General features: G+C 39.7%; 1 protein-coding gene across 6 annotated transcripts; it reads right to left on the bottom strand.

Moving 5' to 3' along the window:
• Positions 1-329: 329 nt before the first annotated feature.
• Positions 330-20790, bottom strand: BBS7 (Bardet-Biedl syndrome 7). Of its 6 annotated transcripts, none has more exons than XM_065062141.1 (19): positions 20644-20790; positions 20147-20216; positions 19088-19146; positions 18129-18304; positions 17356-17542; positions 16596-16668; positions 15527-15643; positions 14117-14247; positions 13142-13226; positions 11349-11451; positions 10612-10804; positions 9069-9143; positions 7972-8037; positions 5624-5763; positions 4534-4698; positions 4149-4258; positions 3936-4039; positions 2444-2567; positions 330-1069 (listed from the first exon to the last, which is right to left on the bottom strand). In XM_065062141.1, exons 1-19 carry the CDS (start codon positions 20677-20679, stop codon positions 933-935), a joined length of 2151 nt encoding a protein of 716 aa, XP_064918213.1. In that variant the 5' UTR covers positions 20680-20790; the 3' UTR covers positions 330-932. The 6 variants fall into 6 exon arrangements, with proteins under 6 accessions (XP_064918213.1, XP_064918212.1, XP_064918216.1 ...); XM_065062140.1 differs by having other exon boundaries at positions 19088-19150; positions 20151-20216; XM_065062144.1 differs by having other exon boundaries at positions 20151-20216; positions 20644-20770.
• Positions 20791-20964: the final 174 nt, after the last annotated feature.

The following is a 20964-nucleotide window of genomic DNA, read 5'->3' as shown; positions in this document are numbered from 1 at the left end:
CGGCGGGAAAGGCGCGGGGCCCGGACCCGGGAACCGGCCTTACCGGGCCGGGGCAGAGCTGCTCGGCCCGGCCCAACAAAGCCGGAGCGCAGGGCCCGCGGCTGCGTCCCCGCTGCTGGGGCCCGCAGGGAGGGAAGCGGCCCTGCCCGCTCCCGCGGGAAAAGCAACTTTCCGTACGTGCCTTTCCCTTGAATGGAGCAAGTTATTCCTTTTTACTTCACTTATGAACAAATGTCTATATCCACAATAACCTTGTCTTTTAACTTCCAATAAAAACGAGATGGAAAATGCTAAAGACCGGGAGATATGAAATTAAGAACGCAAGCACCTGAGAAGCACAGAGGAAGTTTAATGCCAAACGCTCTCTCTACAAGAGTTAATTTGTAGCTTTCAAAGTAGCCGTCTTTAGTTTAAAATCCACATATAGTTCTCCCCGCCTGCACACAGCAGCTCCCCCAGCCCCGTGAGCGCCTGGTACCGCTTTCCAGCGCACCCAAGATCAGAGTTCTGCGCAGTTTAACACCTCATTTTCTTCTAAACCCGGTTAAGTCTCTGAAAATAAGTGTCTTCGTACATTTTTACAATGACACAACAAAGACTAGTGCATGTAGCCTTTAACAGGTATTTGGTATTTATACTGAAGTTTTCTTCAGCTATGAAGAACATTGTGTATATAGAAACCTCACTGATTTAACACAAGTAACAGCTTATATGAACTAAAATTGACTGCTGTACTCAGTATCTTAATAAATATGAATAAAAAGAGCTGACAGTACAGCAGAAGATTAAAATAGTGTTTTTCTTAAAATGTGTCTTTTGGACTTGATATTGAACAGCCTTGATAGGAAAAGGAAAGGGGAAAAGGGAAAGGGGAAAGGAAAGGGGAGAGAGGAGAGGAAAGATAAAAGAAACATTACTTTGCTTTTTCCTTGTCAGGCTGCAGACTCAAAAAAAGCGATTAGTCCATCTTGATCACAGCCATCCAGAATTTCCAGAAGAAGAGGAACTTTTGTTTTCACATTGGTGCCTTTAAATTTAAATTTATCTATGAAGAGATCTGTGATCATACCTGCAAAGGTAAAATCCCAGGATTTAGTATTGGCCTTGTTTTCATTATGAGGTGTCTCTACTTTTAACTTGTTATGTACCAACTATTCTAGCTGATCTCGGGTTTACATACAAGACTCTTTTAAACAACAATTTACTTTTAAATAAATGAAAAAACACTGTTAGAACAGCCCTGATTCCAGCTTCACCCCCACGTGTGTATTTCTGCCTTGAAATGACCTCTCTCAAGAAGAACCAGCACAGGACGGGTGATGAGGACTCTGCCTACGCTGTATACACTGAGACTGATTACAGCTGGTGCCCAGCAGTGATTCTCCGAGCTGAAAGTTGCACAGGGAACACCAGAGGTTACAGAACTTCCTTCACTAACTTCGATCATCTCCTGAGAGTCTCCCTTCCCACCCCACGTGCATTTTCCTGATGTTTTGTAGAGCTTAACCACTCAGAACTTAATCACTCATTGAACTTGGATACATTCTTGAATGCCATCCTGAATTTGAACATGATCCTTAATCGTGTCCATAAAGACAAAAATCAGAATATAAAAAGCTGTCTGTTAAACAAAAAGCAGAAAAGTCACTTGCAAATCGCACAGTATCACAGTATGTTTGGGATTGGAAGGGACCTCAAAAGATCATCCAGTCCAATCCCCCTGCTGGAGCAGGAACGCCTAAGTGAGGTTGCACAGGAACATGTCCAGGTGGGTTTGAATGTCTCCAGAGAAGGAGACTCCACAACCCCCCTGGGCAGCCTGTTCCAGTGTCTGTCACCCTCACTGAGAAGAAGTTTCTTCTCAAATTTAAGCGGAACCTCTTGTGTTCCAGCTTGATCCCATTACCCCTTGTCCTATCATTGTTGGCCACCGAGAAGAGCCTGGCTCCATCCTCATGGCACTCACCCTTTATATATTTATAAACATCAATGAGGTCCCCCCTTAGTCTCCTCTTCTCCAAACTAAAGAGACCCAGCTCCCTCAGCCTTTCTTCATAAGGGAGGTGCCAAATAATCGTGGTATATTCATTCTCACTGATAACGCTCGTGATGCCAAATCAATTTTAGACGTTCTCAGGTGAACAATTCTTGAGAACCTTCAGAGAGTCACTCCAAGTCTGTAGTAGCACACAAGCCATTTTCAGTATGCACGAGGTTTTACTGTCACACCTTTAACCTTCAGATCTCTATAATCAAAATCATAACGTAAATATGCAACCTTGGCTGTATGACCAAACAGACATATATATACTTATATACCTATCGTTGTCCTGAAGCTACCCTAGCGTACCCCCTACTGACTTCGTAACTATGACAGGCATGTCCAGGGTGCTCCCTGGACGTTAATTTGCATTTAAACAAAACATTGAATTGATCAACAAACCATAAAGTCTCTCGAGATGTGCAGGTTGTTTCTTGTATTCCTCAAGCAGCTGATCTGCCTCTTCCAGAATGCTGCGGTATTTTGGTAGCAAGAAGTCCACGTTTCCTTCATGAACTTGTAATTCCTCAAAGACATTTTAAATCGTTAGAATTAAGAAGAGTTAAGTGTTATAAGAGCATAAAAGTAAGAAGTGAAGCTTGGGTCTGGCAGGAGAAAGTACTTCAGAGACAAGACAACCCCCTTCTAAACTAGCAAGAGTAATTTTCAAAGTGCCTCATTTTCCAGTCTTCTGGTGAAACGCCAGATGTTACTTGTCAATTCATGGACTAGATTCTCAAAATCCTTCCAGCTCTCAGTACCACCAGAACAGGGTCACTCCACAGCCCAGCCCCTAAACAAGGCTCGAAGGCTTCACCATGCCTTCCTTGTTAGAATAAGTAAGTTCCTAGAAAGCTTTGCACATGCTAAAAGTCCGAAGATAACAGTAAACTCTGGAACTATCACCCCATTTGTGACAGAAGAAACATTATTTTCTAGATGAAAAGTAGTTATTTTATGCAGTGTGTGTCTGCTGGAACAACAGATTTCACCAATTGCCAGATTATTTTACTGCCTATGAATAACATATTATCCAAATAATGAGTGACAAAAACTTGTTAAAGGAGATTTGCTGCCAAAAAAAAAAAGCCTAGAACAAGAACTAAACACTTTCTACAAGCAAGATGTGCAACATCATTATTACTGTACAAACATAACACGCATTAAGAATAAGTTCTCTATTATTCCCTACCTCACCAGTTTATGAAATCAAACCCAAGTAAAATACTTTTAGGGATAATAAAGATACACACTGTGTTCATTGGTAGTTAATTTTTCTCTAAGTAGAGTTCTGACAACTACTATTTGATTCCAAAGGACAAGAGAGAATCAGATGTTCATTTTCATCTCCCCTCTGCCTCAAAAAAATACACCAGAAGAGATGATAGCAAGTTTCTGATGATAAAATCCTGGTTGTTGGTAAAGTTCGTGAACTGAGACAAGTTGCCTAACAGGTACCTCCTGAAAACTAACCGTTAAGTAAAATATTAATAAACAGATAATTCAGAAATTATGACACACTGGGATGAAATTCCAAAGCAAGGAAGTTTCATCTGGCATGGATGATCATCCCCAGATCTAAAAAACTTTTAATAGTGGAAAGAGACAAAGAAGGAACTGGAAAATAAGAGCAGGCAAAAAGAGACCATTACATGATAGAGCTGGCTGCATTCTACTATCTGATTTAGTCAGTAATCCGACATGACATCCATTAGTTCCATAGGCAAATGGGAATTTTACTTTAAAGTCTGTCTCTTATTTAATTAAAATACACGTCCTTGGAAGAGAAACGAACAGGTACGACTATGAAACGCATCTGACTTGAGCCACACAGCTTGGTATCTGACAACATAATCCCCAATAAAAATTCTTCCGTGGGAGTTCAGGTACTTACTCTCAAAGCATCTATTAAGTGAACCTTCTTGGCCAACAGCTGCTGATACTCTAATTTGGGGTGGATAAGCTTTAATGTGTGCCTCACAGATTCTTCGTTTACATCTAGTAGGGAGTCAAAAAAAAACCAAACCAAACAAGAAAATGAATAATACATATTCCACTTATAAAAATATAAAATTAAGAAGAACACAAAAGAGAAAAAATGTTTTACCATATGATATGTTGAGATTAATCTTCCTTTTAGTAGCCTCTTTGGAAAGCACATCTTTTAGGATAGATATTGTAGAAATGTTGTCAGACTTAAAACATCCCTCACCTTTTCTACAAAGGAAGAGAAAAGCGGGTTTTGGACCAGCCTCAAGAAAAACTCTATTCAAGCTATGGATTGCATCGCTACTGGATAGTGATCACCCCTGGTAATGTTTAACAATCCTTTTTAAGAAAGATTCCTGTTCTCTTTAATGGGAGTTTTGATGGGATTGGAGCTTGAGAGGGAACAGTACGATGTGCATGAAATGATACCCACAGACTGGTCAGGAATGAAAAAGACACACGCCCCAGCATAGTCAGGTTGTGCTTTAGCAACTGTATTTTACCTGTAAGTACTTTCAAGCTGTGTACCCAGGAAGGTGTTGTGAAAATAAAAGGTGATACTCTCTCCAGCGGGAGTCTTTTCAGGCACTTCGGGCAAGCAAAACACAACCCAGGAGTGAATTTCAGCAAAACTGAACTGGCCTTTGAGCGTCAGTGTATTCATGGGCCTATGACATTATGAAATTAAAAAAAAATGTGGTTAATCGTCATAAAGAAAGGGCACTGTCAGTGCACTGCTTATCCTTATGAAGAAGGTTGGTTACATGATTATTTCCTTTTAACCAACATGCTGTAAAAACGCAGGTATCTTGCTAAGTAGTTATGTATTGCTGATTACATCTGCTTTTCTGTGTTTCAAGACAGAAAGCTATGCGTACATGCAAATTTTATCTCATAGGAGGCATGTCAGAACTGGATAAGAAACTAGTTGGAAGTTTCTGACATGTCCCTTTTCAAGTTGTTAAACCTGAAACTAATGTAAATAACTGACAATACAACAACTGAGCCTCAACAGTCTCCCATGCTGTAAATCACAGACCTGTCACTTTTATCAAGAATGAGGCACAATGGAATATGTTTGCACATCAAGTAAAAGCATTTGGTAGCGATGTTTCAGTTTTGTTTTAGAACAAGCAGCACCTCGGTGGCAATACGAGATGTTAATTGGGGGTAGGGAAAATCAAATATAAATTGCATAAAATAGTAGGGTCCAAAGAGAGAGAAAGGGGAGGGCAAAAAAAGTCTCGGCTCCGTTTCGTGGCCAAATTAGCTATGGGAAAGTTACATTTAAAGGGTGGAGGGCAGACGGAGACTGAAACTAAAGACTGTGGTTGCTAACACAGGAGAGTTTCCTTTCTACCACACCCTCAGCTCTTCCCACACATGGGGCTGCACTATAACCCATGCCAGTAAAGTGAAAAATAACTGCTAAATCTGCATTTTCTAACTGATAAAAGTGATAAAATGGAACTACAGGCTGCTCAAACTTGTAGGTTAGGAATTACACACATAAGTTTATAGAGTAAACATTGTTTCAACTGGATTGTGTGAGTTTTTCAAGAGAAAAAGGCACTGATTTTTCTTTGCAAATACCTGTCATGGTCAATAGAATGAGTTCTCTGATGTAGTGAAAGTGGTTTAATTTGATATTGATGAACTTGGCAGGTTTTTGGTTGAATTCTTGGTGTTACATATGCTTGAAGCGTCCCATACTGTCCTTCAATTGATCGAACCTGCAGAAATAAAAGTAGAACCCACAAACAAGAATAAAAGATTAAATCAACCACAATCTGGAAATTGGTGGATATTCGACCTTCAAAACATATTAAAGAAAAACTGTAGATTTTCTGCAGTACTTCAAGAATACTTAGAGTACTATATTTACTTGATAGTGCAGATAAATAGAGCAGATCGAGAATGTTTTAAAACTAGATGTAGTAGCACCCAATGAAGTGCTGCTGTATTAGATGAATGAAATATTGAGGAAATAAAACCCACTAACTTTCTTTCTGATTAGCTGAAATAAAAAGTCTGTAACTTGATTCTCATTCTTCACTGGTCCTAGTACTTGTCTTTTTATTTTATTATGACAAAAACAATATATTCAGTAGCAGCTGGCATCAAAGAATTTAAAAGAATAAACAAAATTTCAAAACAATTATTCATTTCTTTGTAACAATGGAAGTTCTTCCTGAGCTATTTTTGGAAAACAAGCCAGATTTAAGTCCAGTTCTCAGCACACCCAACAAGCAGGATGCACAAACACATCCAGGACACAGCGTGCACTCCCCACACCTCTGTGGACACAGCAACGCACCAGTCACCTCTGTGCTGAGATCAGTTCCACAGGCTGCACTAAACCCTCTGTCACCTGCCAGTTACACAGAACTGACAAGAAACAAGAGTGTGACAGCACAGCCAGGAAGGTTATCAGAACAGCTACCGAAACAGCTTCATACGAGCAGAAGAGCAGACTGGAGTTCAAGTACTGGTCTGCTTTATAACTTTGATTACATCCCATAATTTATAGGGTCTCAGGAGTCAAAAAGCAGTGTTTTGCAGGAAGACACCCACTTCAACATTTTTAATAGAAAGTTAGTAAAGAGCTCCTTTAGAAACAAAATCAGCAAGACTTAGAAGTTCTATCCTTTGCGTGTGCATAGATGAAATACCAAAGAAGAACCAACTCCATGTGGCAGGCGTAAATCACCGGAGATCCTCAAGATACTGCAGCGAGGCGGCAGCAGATCAAATCCATCACATCAGGATCCAAATGCAAGAGTGACAGTACAGGGTTTTGATGACACCCAACAGCAAGTTTATAATTTTATTAGTGGGAGAGTAAAAGAAACCTTCTTTTTGTGTATCACGAATGCATACGATTTGTTTTCTTTCGTTATTTACTCTTTACCCAGTATTCTCAATAGTAACGGTGGCCAGGGTCATACCCCTAAATTCAAATAAGAGAACTGAGGCACAGGGAGATGAAGTGACCTGCTCAGAATCAATAGGCACACTAATCGCCTTTCTTAAGAGGACCCGGGAAACAAGACTTAGTTCTGCACACAAGGTCCATTACTGCGACGTCACCAAAAAAAGATAACAAACCCAAACTTCCTCACATTTGATGCATCTTATGCAGGCTTAAATTTCTAATAATAATCTTTTGACTGAGAGTTTTACATAAATTAACATGTATTGCATTAGGAGGCTGCAGTGTTAGGTGACTACATAAAGAGAAAACCCAGAGCCTATGCACATCTATGTGGGGGTTTATGATTCCTGTTCTCTTTAATGGGAGTTTTGGTGGGGTTGGAGCTTGAGAGGGAACAGTAGGATGTGCATGGAACGATACCCACAGACTGGTCAGGAATGAAAAAGACAGAAGCCCCAGCATAGTCATGTTGGTTTTCCATAGTCATGAGGGTTTTCCTAACCATTATTTCCTTCATTATTTCCCCCAGTGGTGGCCAGAAAATGCGTGAATCTGGTGGATCATTAAAAATAAACCCCAAAAGACCCCCGTAAGCATGGAATGACCAGATTTGCTTCCTCTCCAAAATACAAATCCAGTCTATATTCCCTGGTTGCTTCCTGGCATAAATTCCCTCCAACACTTCCAAGGACAAACTGTGCCAAAGATTTCCTTCCCACACCTCTCGTCACTTCAAGTTCCACACAAGTATTTTTCAAGTATTTTCACAATCTGTGATTTCCCCACTGCTTTCATCTGACAGACACTCAGGAAGGACCCCAGAAACCTTTAGAAACCCTACAGACAAATATAAATGAACACAAGCCCCAGACTAGAAGGTTCTCAGGAAACAACCAGCATTAGGAAGAGGAACGATCATTTGCTCAGGCTAAGCAGTCAGTCGAAGTAGAGATCTCTCCATTTCTAAGCATGAATTTATTATGGAAAAGATTTTGGAGCATTTTACCTTAAGCTCAAGTCTCGTAGTATTTGCTTGGCATCGATAAGTTGCAAGAAGAAAGTTGCTATTTGGCTGTAAACAGACAAAAAAATGCAAAACAGGTCTGTGGATTCACAAATGTTCTACTAGGCTGTTTAAACTGAAGATATGTACAGGGAAGTTTTTGCTATTTATGTACAGCTATTCTACAAAAGTTAAATGTAAAAAGTAATCTTTGGTTTCCTTGAATACTTCAATTAATTTTCATGATGATAGCATTTTAAAAACTTCCGTATATAAGGAAAAATCAACCGAAGCCTCTTATAGTCTTTAGTATCACCATAAAAATTATACAGACAGCCATTTTTCATCTCAAGAATGAATCTGTAAACCTGCCCCATTCACCTGAACTCTTAGTCCAGCATCTAAAAGCTAAAGGAAGATAGGTAAGAAAACACACCGAAAAACTAATAAAATAAAAATAACAATAAAAAATGTTCATTTCTGAAAACTCCACTGTAGACCAATGATGTGCAAATTTAGTCCTTTAATCTAAAATACTTAGAGGATCATTACAATGAAAGACTTAACAGAAGATTTTCACAATGCTAAGATAGTTTCTGGATTTTCCCTCCAGCCTGAAGCATCATTAGTAATTCTGTAAGTGGTTAAGTTTATAATTATCATATTAAAAAATACACTTAAACATATGACTCCCCAAACAGCAGAATTTTTACGTCCTGAAGTGACTTTTAAGAGACACAGAGAAAGAATGTTCCTCACTTCAATTAGTTTGAAGTAAATACATGTGTGACTGGCAAATCCAGAGAAGGGAGCAGTACTGAACGGGTCTCTCACACCCCTGATCGTGCAGGAAAAAGCATGAGAGCAGTTGTTCCTGTGTCCTTTGGCACATATTTAGCATTGTCCTGTGTCAATACTTGCCACTAACTCCAAACTCCGCAGTATCTGTGATGAAGCTAAGCTCTCCAAAACGACCAAATGAGTAGTTTAACTCACTATATTTAAAATTATAAATATATACATCCAAATTCTATTTTAATATACAATATTAAGAGCTTTCGTCACGTGCTCTCTATAAATATCACCCTTTTTTCACTCACCTCAGAGTCACAGCTGCTAAAACTAACAACAGCAGAATTTTTATCCACATCCAGCAAGTCTAACGGGACATCACTCTGCAGCACATACGAGGAAGGAAAAATAAAGAATAAAGTTCCTCAGTAGCTTCTGATGCATTTATCCTCTAACTGTCTTCAATTATTTTAATAAGGGAGAAGCAACGATCACTTTATCCAAGAGGCAAAACCCAAAAGACACACACCTCACTGCTTAGCGTTTAATCCCAGAGTAACACCATGATCTTTCTCTTACTCCTTTACGGAGTCCTGAGCTCCCGTGTGGCTGTCTGACAACAAGAAGTAACTCTCTTAGTAACTCTCTTTCAAACGCGTATGAAGTATATTAATGACTCAAGTGTTTCACTGTTTGCATAGGAGGTTTACGATATTCATTCGGGAAACCAAGAATCATATCAGATAATTATTAACGATCCTTTTACTTACAAGAACATCTCTGAAGTGAATCACTTCTTATCTACATGTGTTTTCACTGGAATTAAAATTAAATCTAACACTGTTTGGGAAATGAGATTAAAGGGTATTAGAATGATTAACTACTTGTGTCAGGAAACATTGATAAATATGTCACATGCTTCCTAAAATAAGATTTTAAAACCACTTTTATCATCTTCTGACAGCACAGGAATACCAGACACTGCTTTATATTTCTTTAAAGAAAAAGTGGTAAGTTCTAAACTCCACATTAAGTTCAGGCCTAGATGAAACAATTTGATTATTCCTCACTGAGCAAAGGGAACTGCAGATACTATAGAGCTGCAAATTAGCTGTAGCTTAGCATTGCTCTAATAACATCCTCAATAAAAATAAGATTTTTATTAAGAAGCGAATAATGGAATGCTGCAGTAGTTCTCTCCCATTTGTTACGGCAAATTCACCTAACAAATCCCTCCTTGCCACATTTTTCTCCCCATGCATATCTCGAAAGGAGCCGATTCAGTACCACCACTCTTTCTGAGTACCAAAGATATTTGAACATTAATTTCAGCTGATGCAGTAGAAGGAATAACTAATTAAGGTTGCTCTGCTTGGCACGAGTATTTATCACCAACTGCATACAAATCAGATGCTCTTCCACATTGAAAGTGCACAGGTGGCCCACACCATTCTACAATTAATTTTCCAGTAGATGGCACTTAACTGGCAAGTGAGAATCTGCACCTAATTTAAGATTTACTGAGTTAATTGCTGTTTAAATATGTAGGGACATGCAAAAGCCAACATAAAAGTTACGTAGAAACCTGCTAGTCCAGTAGGCATTTTAGTCTATTTTGGTAGCATAACATTGCTCTGTTCAATAAAGGTTTAAGATATATTGGTTTCCGAAGAAGCATTTACAAGTTACTTCAACCCTGCAATGCTATACGCTTCAGGTTCCTCTTGTAACAATTCAGACATTTAAAACCCCATGTATTTAAGGTACTATAATTTGGCTTTTTAAACTGGAAAGTCTCTGAGTGTTTTATTAACAGATCAAGAAAGCCAACAAGAACAAAACTACACTCACCTGTACCAGGACAATATCTATAGCTGTCTGCACCTCCAAGATGAGGCTGTAGCTGGCATCATCCTTATTTAATGTAAACTTGTCATTCACACTAAACGCAGGTACTGATGAAACAGCAGTACTGGACTGAGAAGACTGCTGGTATTTTTCACGTTCCTGAAGTACTTTAATCTGTAAGTGTTCCAATTCATTCCTAGAAAAGGGAAACCACATATAATGTCTTTTTAAAAAAAAATCTATAAAAGCTACCCTAGAAATTAAGTATATTAAGCTTGCAAGGCAATCATGTTTATCTTCTGTCCACCATTTTCCCACCGTAAGTGACGGCTGATCCCCCTTCCACATACACAACCAAGATGAAATATAAACTATAGAACATGAAAACATAGATTCTACTGCACTTTGCCAAAAGAGATTTCTATGAATCACAGGAAAGGACAAATTTTTCCTTCAAGAGTATAATGCATTTTTAATGATATGCCATTTAGAAGCTATAAGCAGCACAGGAATCTTACCTTGCCGATACTGAAGAAAAGGCATTAAGACATCATCATGTACAGTCAAGATAGAAAGAGGCTGTGAAATGAGGCTGCTATTCGTTTCTATTTTGAAAAGGCTTGATTCTACTTCTAGATACATTAACGATACAGAAAATCCGGTGAGACAGGAAGGAAAGAAAACATTTCAGCTTTTAACGTTTCAATTCTTCCATTTCAATTTCTTTCTAGTGCAATTACCTTAAGGACGAAATCTTGCTCTGCATTTCTTGACTTAATTTTAGTTCTTCAGCTGATCCACCTTCTCTATGGACAGGTTCTGTAGTCAGTCCTGTCAGCCAGCCTAAACCAATAGATGAAGTTTATATTCCTCATAAGCTATAAAGAAAAGTCTACATTCAGCTTTTGTATGTGTGGAATGATGCTTGTTCCAGGTACGGGGTAGATAGAATCAAGACTTAATTTAAACCTTTCTTTGAAGGATTAATGTAGACACTGAGTATGATTTTTATGGGTTTCATTCTTAACTAACAGATTGAAAAACACTACTTACTCTTTTTCATTTAGTACTTCAAGCAATAAATGCCTCTGTAGCACTGTTTAACCAAATGTTTACATTTTTTCTCACCTCTGTTTCTCTGACAAAACCTTGAATAATCTGCAGTACTATAGCTGAAAACAAAACAAAACAAAGCTACGCAATGTGTTTATAGCAAACTGTATGTTGCACAGTGTGTTTTGAGATTGAATGCTGCCAGTTAAAGTGAAAAATAAAAAGAAGTCTTTTTGCTTTCTTAACTACATTTACTTATAAAAGCAAATACTAACTGATTATATCCTGACACCCCAGGAATGATATGCAGACTTGAATGGAAGTTTATAGTTCTAGTTACCTCATCTAACGCACGCAAACAGTAAGGCAGCATTATTGTAACATGCACCATAGAAGCTGACCTGTCCACAATCTTTCACACTCCTCAGCTATCCACTCCAAATACCAAGAAAGCCTAATAACAAAGCATGAATTTGGAAAAAAAAAGCCAACCAAACAAAAAAACACCATGTAAGTCGTCCACTGCCAAGCTTCAAGTGTAACCTTTACTGCTCTAAGCACTATTTTTCCTCAACTGTCAAAATCTGCTGGGCTGCAGCCACTGCCCATGAAAATCCACAGGGTTTTGGGTTTTGCTTTATTCTGTGATCCGTGGATCTTTACAATATTCCCAGAGGCACTAAAAGAAGCCACAAAGGACTCCAGCCACAGCATTGCTGCAACCTGTCAGACCAAAACAATTCCTATGAGGTGAGATACAAAAACATTTTAATCATCCAAAGATGATTTAAAATAGATACTTGAACACCATTGTTTCTTAATAACTGGCTGAGAACTGTATCTTGCCAGAATACGTGCTTTTGAATACCGAGTGGTCTCAGTAGGGTAATTTTTTAGTATTGAAGACAACTGAAGACAGGGAATGAAGAATGTTTTGAGTCCCTGCAGTTAACACCCACAGAATGTTTATCGTGGCCTTGGTGATAGTGACACCAAGAGCTCGGATCCCACAGGGAGGCTGCTGAGATGCCTCACATGGGGAAGCTTTGTTTTCTTTTAAAACCCATTTAGAGCCCTATGAAGCGGAAAAGGAAGGAAATTATATCAAAAACTGAAAAGAAAAAAAATTAAAAGGATAAGCAGGTCTATCAGTGTTGTTCATTAAAAAAAAAAATCAGTCATTCATTCAGACATACCACATTCATTATTTCACCACAGACAGTCATCTACACTTGTGAATAACCAGCCACTGTGTTACACAGCAGAACACATTATATCAAAATTTATAATATAGTTTCAGTGTAGGAATCATTTTTTGAACTTTAAATATTAAATTAGAACAGATCCTTTCAACAAAACATTATCCTGGCTCCAATCAGGACAAAATGTGAAGAGGTGTGGGCTTCACTAACAATATAGCCTGCTTCATATTTATCATCACCATATGCAACATTTATTGAGTAAATGATATGAAGCTTACCTGAGTACGTGGATGCTAAAATTTCATCATACCCGTCTTTTCCTACACAGCCACCCTGGACTGATGCAATGCTCTCAGATAAAGCCTTCAAATAAATACATTCAAGCAGAGGGAAATATCACTGCACTTGTTTTAGAAGTTTTGGGTTTTTTTTTGTGAGGATTTTAAGTGTTTCACTCCTCCTTTAGCTGCATCACAAAATATCTACATAGGTGCACAATATCGAGACCCACAAAAGAGTTAAGCTGGCTGATGACTTTCACAGACAAACTGAGCTGTTTTAACAAATATATTCCAGTTCTATTGTGCATAACAGAGACACTAAAAGGCAGCTTAAAGCAAAACACAAATGTACAACATTGTTCCAGCAGGAATTAGGGATCTGACCAAAGAGTAAAATATTCACTATGGATCAGATCCCTATTTTAACAGTTCCTAACTGAGGTAATTATGCTCTATAAAGTCCTGAGCACTTTCAGTCAACACAGACTATAAACAATATGGGACTGGTTTTTGACAGAGTGAGAAGCATTTATTAAATTTCACTCACGAGAAACTTCAGTAGTTGACAGAGCTAGAGCTTTAACGTACCCTAAGCACCACTTTGGTTTTTGCTCAGACTGGGACCATTTCCCTTTCTGGCTCTTAAGTATTAGGGCACTGCTTTGAAGTTCATACTGTGGACATTACAGAGCAGAGAAAGCAAACAAAACCAAACCAACCAACCAACTACCACAATTCCCTCCACCCTCCCACTGCCCCCCCCCCCCCCCCCCCCCAAAAAAGACACACAAAGCCAAAAAAAACCCAAACACAGCCAAACAACAGCAACACCTATACACACAAAAGACCAAACTACACCTCGCCACACATGTTTTAGCAGTAATGGTCTTATAAATAAATCATGTTTTGAAACACAGAACTTTTTAAAATTCGTTTTTCCAGCAAAGAAGAGTTTGATGAATGGGGGCTTACATGATCATATCGAAGGACAGGATCATCTGCACTCTCAAAACTATAGATTTCCAGTACTCCATCATCTCGTCCAATGAGTAATTCTTTAACTCCATCTCCCGTAATGTCAAAACTATCAATACATAAGATACCTAATGAAAAAGAAAACAAAACCATTTACTTCATCTTTGTTTATGACACAATAATATACAGGCCACACTAAACGACACAGAAAGCTTGGTCAGCTTCTAAGGTTTTATTAACGCTGTATCTGGATGAGTCCACTAGAGGGCTGAAGTTCCTCACCTGTGCCTGAGTTTCAGGATTGTACGGTGGGTTTTGCAGCAATCAATTCCAAATCAAAACCACCACGGTTCCCTTGGTGAAAAGCACCAAACCCCTTCTGATGCTCCCATAGCTTACTTTGGAGGGGTCGAACCTCCCTCCTCAAACACTCTCCCAGATGAACTATGCCTGTCCACACCACTGTAACGTTACCAGCTGAAGAGGAAAGCGTTCTTTGATTCCTATAGTTGACTTAAAGTTATTTCCAAACATACTGTGAATTCTGGGTAAGGTGACAGAAAGAGGGTTCTGACTCATGCCAGACCCGGACTGTGTTTGCACTGCTATGCAACATGTTAGCGGATAAACCCACACACAGGGAACAGAGAGTTAGGGTCTGGAAGAAGGAAAAAGCACCCAGAGTTTGTAGAATTAATATGAAAAACAAGATGGAACTTAAACTGTTACAACCCTTTCATATTTCATATGAAGAGAAAGCACATGCTACGAAGCCTTTTAAGAAAACAATTTAGCAATAGCTTTTATGAGATCATTAAATTAAATAATAAACATACTGTTCCTGGTCTTCTGTACAAACGAAGAAGGGCTAATGAATGCTGCAGAAGCAGCAAACCAAGGCTAAACCAGGGAAAGTACTGTGCCATGCTCTGACCAGTTAAATCTCATTGTGGAGCTTTAATGAAAGCCTTACTCCATCTTCAACAAAAATCTGGATTAAAAAAAAAGGCCTCTCAGGGAAGATGCTATCCTGGGACTTTAAGACCACTGAACATCTGAAAAATCTTGCAAGTGTATTTGCATTTAGAAATAGTCACCAAAACAATAAAAACCTTGTGACCGTGTTTGAATCGACATGGTTTTACAAATGGCACCTTAAAAATATGGTAAGAACAGAAGTATACTTAAGTACTGGAAACACTATACACAGAAAACCCAAAGCAAAACAAACTGATTCGAATAATTTATAAGAAGATGAAAAGAATGAAAGAGAGCTTACTGATGTTAATATCACACAGTTACAACATGCCTACAAAGTATTTACAAATAAGACTTCCTGATAGTTATACTGGTAATAAAGCCTCAGCTACGCTGGAAGACTAAAGAGTGAGAGACTGAGACACATACCTCCTCGCTTTTTTTCATTTCCAATTTCCCACTTAGGTATAGGCTTGGAACCAGTAATCTGGACAAGACCCAGTTTACCATCAGAAGTTCCAAACACAATTTCTTCCCCAGAATCACCTAAATGCATAAATTGAATTTAGAATTGATAAAAGCAAGTGCATCCATTTCAAACACTTGAAAATATCATGTAGTTACACTCCACGGCCCAAGGGAAAAATAAAGGACTAACATTAATGTTGTGTAACAGAACTGTCGGGCTTTAAAAATAAAAACAAATACATGTAAAACTGCACCTGTTCTGTTAATTTCTTCACAGCTAATACTCTGCTGTGTGTGAATGCCCCCCTGCACTAGAGCTCTGCCAAAAAGCCATTCATAATCCACTACTTTAAATTTCAGCCAAGATAGGCTATTAAATCACCTTTACAGATGAGAAATGAAGAGATTCATTCAGAACAAGCATCCAATAGAAAATGTTGTGCCAAGACTTAAGCAAGTAAAAACAACTTTTCCAAACCAGCTCTGAATGTCGTTGTCACACAATCTAACTGAAACTAAATTAAGTACCAGATTAACACACTAAAGGGATTTCTATTAGGTTAGCACAGATTAGCAAAATGGATGATCTAACTATTTTAAGGTTGATCCTTCCACAGTCTTGGTTTATGTGAACTCTACTCAATATTCTCATCCATCCATGGACAGATGCAACCAGTGATTCTAGTTATGGAAAAATCCACGTGTAAGAGAAGCCCAAACCCAAGAATTGGGCAAGGACCCCAAAAGTCCAGTTCCTCTTTGTACAATGAGACCACCTTACATCTCACTGCTATTGTAAAAGGCTTTCAATTAAATGTGAATATCACTTAGAACTGTCCAAAACAGTCGTATGTCGTATGCATTTATTTGTATATAAAAAATGACTTCACAGAGTCCGTTTTCTGCTGCATTTTTAACATCAGCTTAAAAATCAAGGCAAAATGTAATTAACAAATATAAGCAATAAAATAGTAAAAAAATACAGTAGAATAACATTATTTAGTTATGTGTATATTCAAAATCTTGTTACCCCCATTTCCACTGTTTAAAGCAAGAACAGTAGGTGGTCCAGGAACTTCTACTTCATACAGTAAATCAGATCCCTAAAGACAAAGAGAAATACCTTGAATGAGTTTTGACACAAACAAAGAAAAAAACACAACTGAAGACCAAACAACCAAACATGAAAATGAAACAAAAAAAAACAACCTACAAAACCAAAACAAATAGCCCCACAAACATCATCACAAAATAATTATGGATTAAAACAACTGATATGCTTCACTTATACAAATTCCCAATACCTATGGAAGAAATATTTCTAAGCCAAGATAGAGTAAAGTTTATATAAATAAAATATAGAATTCTTAAAATGTGTTATTATTAAAAATAATCTGTGAATTTGTCTGACAATTTAGTTAAACCACTTAATATCACTCGGACTTGTCACAACACTAATTTGTGAGAGCAAGAATTTCAAACTGATAGACTTATACATGTAATGCCCTTAGGTGAGCACTTTTAGTCAGAAGAGACCAATTTGTTATCTACCTCCATCTATGAATTCCAAAGCCTATTTATAGTGGTTCTACTAATCCTCATTTTGCAAGTTTATAATCATAGTTTTCCTTTAAAAATAAAAGTACCAGCATTATAGACAGTAACACTGCCAACTGAGATCCATGCTTATCCTTATAATATTTAAGTCATACTGATACATTGATTCCCTAAAGAATTAGTCCAATTCTAAGGCATAAACTCATAAAACATAATTAAGCAAGTAGTTTAACCTGTAAAACTCTGAGGACTCTATCCTGACATGCAAGCACCGGTGTAATGCAATTCACTTTATCTACAGGAAGGCAGAGAACATCATTGATTTTATCTCCGGATAGGAAGTAGTGCTGGTCTTTGCAGTCGCAGTAATGGTTATAGATATAGCTTGCACAGAGGAAGAGATCTGCTCCTGAAATATGCCTGGGAAAAAGAAAACATGTCCTGTAGCATTTTCCCAGCATAGTAGCTGAGATGGTCTTTTAGCCCTACTACATGCATGCAGCACTGCATGTAGATTTGAGGCATTACTGTACCCTGCGAGCTGTTCCAGATGTTTTAAGAAAACGTTTCTTAAAAATGCTCTAACCACGTGCTCTCTATAGCTCTCCAATTTCCTATGTTGTCTTCGCATCCTAAGAATATCTTCATAGAAATGTCATTAATATATTTTGATGACACTCATTCTTCTCAAGTCAGTTGATGTAAGGAAACATCTTACACCATGATCCTGCTCTGCTACGGAGACATGAGACACCACAGCAGTGCCCCCCGCTCCGCTCAGCTGCACCTGCAGGGATGCAAGCGCCTTCAGACCCTCCCCAAATTCCCTACACCTCCTCAACTTCACCAGGATCTTATAAGCTCCTTTCCACATGTCACGGCACAAGCTAAAGCTGGGCTGACACTTAGTGTTACCTACGTGCACACAATACAGCAAAAAATTATTTCAGAAAAATCATTAACAATCTGCTATGAATACGAAACGAATGCAAAATATTATACATACATAGCTTTGATGCTTTCAGTGAGGTTAGTTTCAAATGAAAGAAATTGCTTCCCTCTTTTCGTGAAACCTCTAACTTCTGATCCTGTAGCCACAAAAATTTTCTCTTGTGGTGTATTAAGAGCTCCTCCCAGCTCCAATCTTGCAATTTTTTGGCCTGGCAGTGTCTTGAACACGGGCTGTAAATAGAACAACAATTTTCATCATCACAATATTATATTTGTGGTAGTCTTTTAACACTGTTCTTTAACTTAGTTCTTACGGAACTAAGGATACCAGGCGTTATATGCAGACAAAAATTTATCTGTACTTTTCAGTGTCACAAAGAAGTTAAGCATTTATAATTCACTAAATACAAAACGCTGTAAAACGTAATAAACTAAGACTTTATTATTACAGTGTTATTCATCCATAGAAAAATTTCAGCACTATTGGTAGCTGTAAAATTAAAACACACATACTCCCTCCCTCTTACGTGTTGCATTCTTATTCCAGACAACTACATAGATTTGTATTGCTATAGAGTTCTTATGAGCTGGCTATGAACCTCACCAACAGGAAAAAAAGAATAAAAGGATAAACTTTTATTAAGTTGTGCATAAGTCTGGGCTCATAGAAAGCAATTTGTCAAAATCATTTCAGGTGACTGACTTAGAGAATCACTGCAAGTTTTTGACCAGTCACGGTAACTGAGTATGCGTAGAGACTTAAGCCTAACTAAACTGCAAACCAAAAAGGTGTCAAATTGACTTTTTCTGTGATTGTATACACTAGTGTCTGACTCTATGCGCTTGTCCACACATGAAGTCAGCAAGCCCTGATCGCAGACGGGTGTCAGTCCACAGCTCACCTTGAGAGCTTCCACAGGTCTCTGATTTCCCATGCCAATAAAAGCAGACTTTCAAACTTCATTAGGAAGAACACATAAAAAATAAAGCTTTAAACTGAACATTTCCACTTACCACAGCTTCCCCTTTTTTTATGCCGAAACATGTAATGACCCCATCTTGATCTCCAACAACTACCTTCAAAAGTATAACACATCATTATTTTCTATTACGTACATTCTATACATATTTTTTAAATAATACTTTCCTTATATTGATCATATTTTTCTGTATTTAAGTACTTTAAATTCTGCAGTACTTGATTTACATAGCTGTACGGGAATATACTTCGAAAGCCATATAAACCGCTATAGACAGGACAGTAAAGCTTAAGAACAACAGGTGAAGTGACAGCACCTACAGTTCTTTTTTGGCTTCTACTCGTAAGTGTCAGCCACCGTCAGCTGGAACACGCCAGAAAGGATTATTTGGGAAAGAATTGTATTTGCGTACTGAGAATTTACTATCAAAACAAAAAACTACACTGTTTCTAATGAGTTTTCCTAAGTAAGTTTCCTTAGCTTGAACTTATTATAAGAAAAACCAAAAAAATAAACCTTCCACCTGTATTAGTGGTAGCAAAACAGAGAAATATGCAAGAACATGTGAAATATCTTACAGACAGTCATCTTGAGTTACTGGAACAACCTTGACCAAAATAGAATGAGAAAACAGAACATTTTTGTACAAGAAAAGATATTTACAATGCGTTAGCCAAACTGCCACAGCACGTGCAAAATTAAGTAGACCAATCGCAATATAACTTTAAGCGCATGAACAGCTAGCGTAAGCCAATTAAAACAGAAAGTTAAACGCGTGTACAAGAGCTGCTAATGTTGTGGAAACAAGGGGTCTCTTGGTTCAGCCGCACCAGGAGTCCGTGTCGTCAATCCCTCGAGAACATCCTTGTGGTTTCAGCAAAGCCTTCAGTTTTGAAAATCCATTATTGGTTCGGAAAGCTTTCCAGAAAGAAATTCAGACTCTTTTTTTTTTTTTTCTATTTTTTCAAAGCTTTTCGAATAAAATTGGTTCCAAAGTTTTTCCCCATGACACACCAGCTAAAGCAACTCAACAGATCAGTCCCACGGCCACAGTTCACACCGCACCGGGACACAAGTTCCGTGCAGAACCCACCGACCTTCTGCGTCGCCCTCCGGCCCGAGGCGGGAAGCAGCCTCATGGTCTTCTGAGCTGTCACTCCCACCTGTGCGGAGACACCGCGTCTGACAGGGCACGCTGGGTCCCGCCGGTGACCCCGCGCCCCGGCGACAGGGCGCTCAGCCCCGCCGAGGGGCTGTGGGGCACCCGCACCCACATCTCAGCTGCCGCGCCGCACGTCAAACCGGCCGCTTGCCCCCACCGGCCGAGCCCCACGCACCCCCGGGCCGCGGGGGCAGCTCGTCCGCCCCGGGCCCGAGGCCAGACGCCTGCTGGGCCCGCCGGGAAGCGCCTTCCGTCCCAGCTCCGCCGCCGGGAGCGCCAGGAACCTCCTCCGGCCTTCGCACGGACTCCGCCGCCCCGCACCGGCCGGCCTCCCGCCCGGCGGGCCGCGTCACCCCTCACCGCCCGCACTCGCCGCCCGCACACCCCGCTCCCCCGGGTAACGGCGCCGCGCTGCCGCCCAGGCCCACCTGCAGGTAGTCGACGCGAGCCAGGCTGAGCTCCATGGCCCCGGCGGCCAGCGCAGCTCGCGCCGATCCCACAGCCCCGTTACCGCGGCAACCTCCGCCGGCGGCCAGAGCTGCCTTCCCATTGGCTAGGTCTGACGGTGAGGGGGCGGGGCCGAGGCAACTGAGCGCCGCGATTGGACAGAGTAGTGGGGCGGGGAAGAGGTGAGGGCGGAAGCGAGAGGCGGTGTTGGCCGGGCCGCCCACCCGGCCCGGGTGAAGGAGCCGAGGGGGAGACCGGGGCTCGTCCGGCCACAGGTGGGCGCCAGAAGCGAGAGGGACCCG

The sequence above is a fragment of the Columba livia genome, chromosome 4, assembly GCF_036013475.1.
Source record: "Columba livia isolate bColLiv1 breed racing homer chromosome 4, bColLiv1.pat.W.v2, whole genome shotgun sequence".
In the NCBI taxonomy this organism is placed as follows: domain Eukaryota; kingdom Metazoa; phylum Chordata; class Aves; order Columbiformes; family Columbidae; genus Columba; species Columba livia.
Note: the sequence above shows the minus strand (reverse complement) of the source record. Positions and strands in the feature narration are given on the sequence as shown.

Bases quoted from the DNA above. Each gene is read 5' to 3' on its own strand.
- BBS7 (XM_065062141.1), bottom strand. From the start codon at position 20,679: ATGGAGCTCAGCCTGGCTCGCGTCGACTACCTGCAG. The intron at 18,305-19,087 runs GTAAGTGGAAAT...TTCTATTTACAG, and splicing joins TAAAAAAAGGGGAAGCTGTG to CCCGTGTTCAAGACACTGCC. The intron at 13,227-14,116 runs GTAAGCCCCCAT...ATTTATTTGAAG, and splicing joins CTGTCCTTCGATATGATCAT to GCTTTATCTGAGAGCATTGC.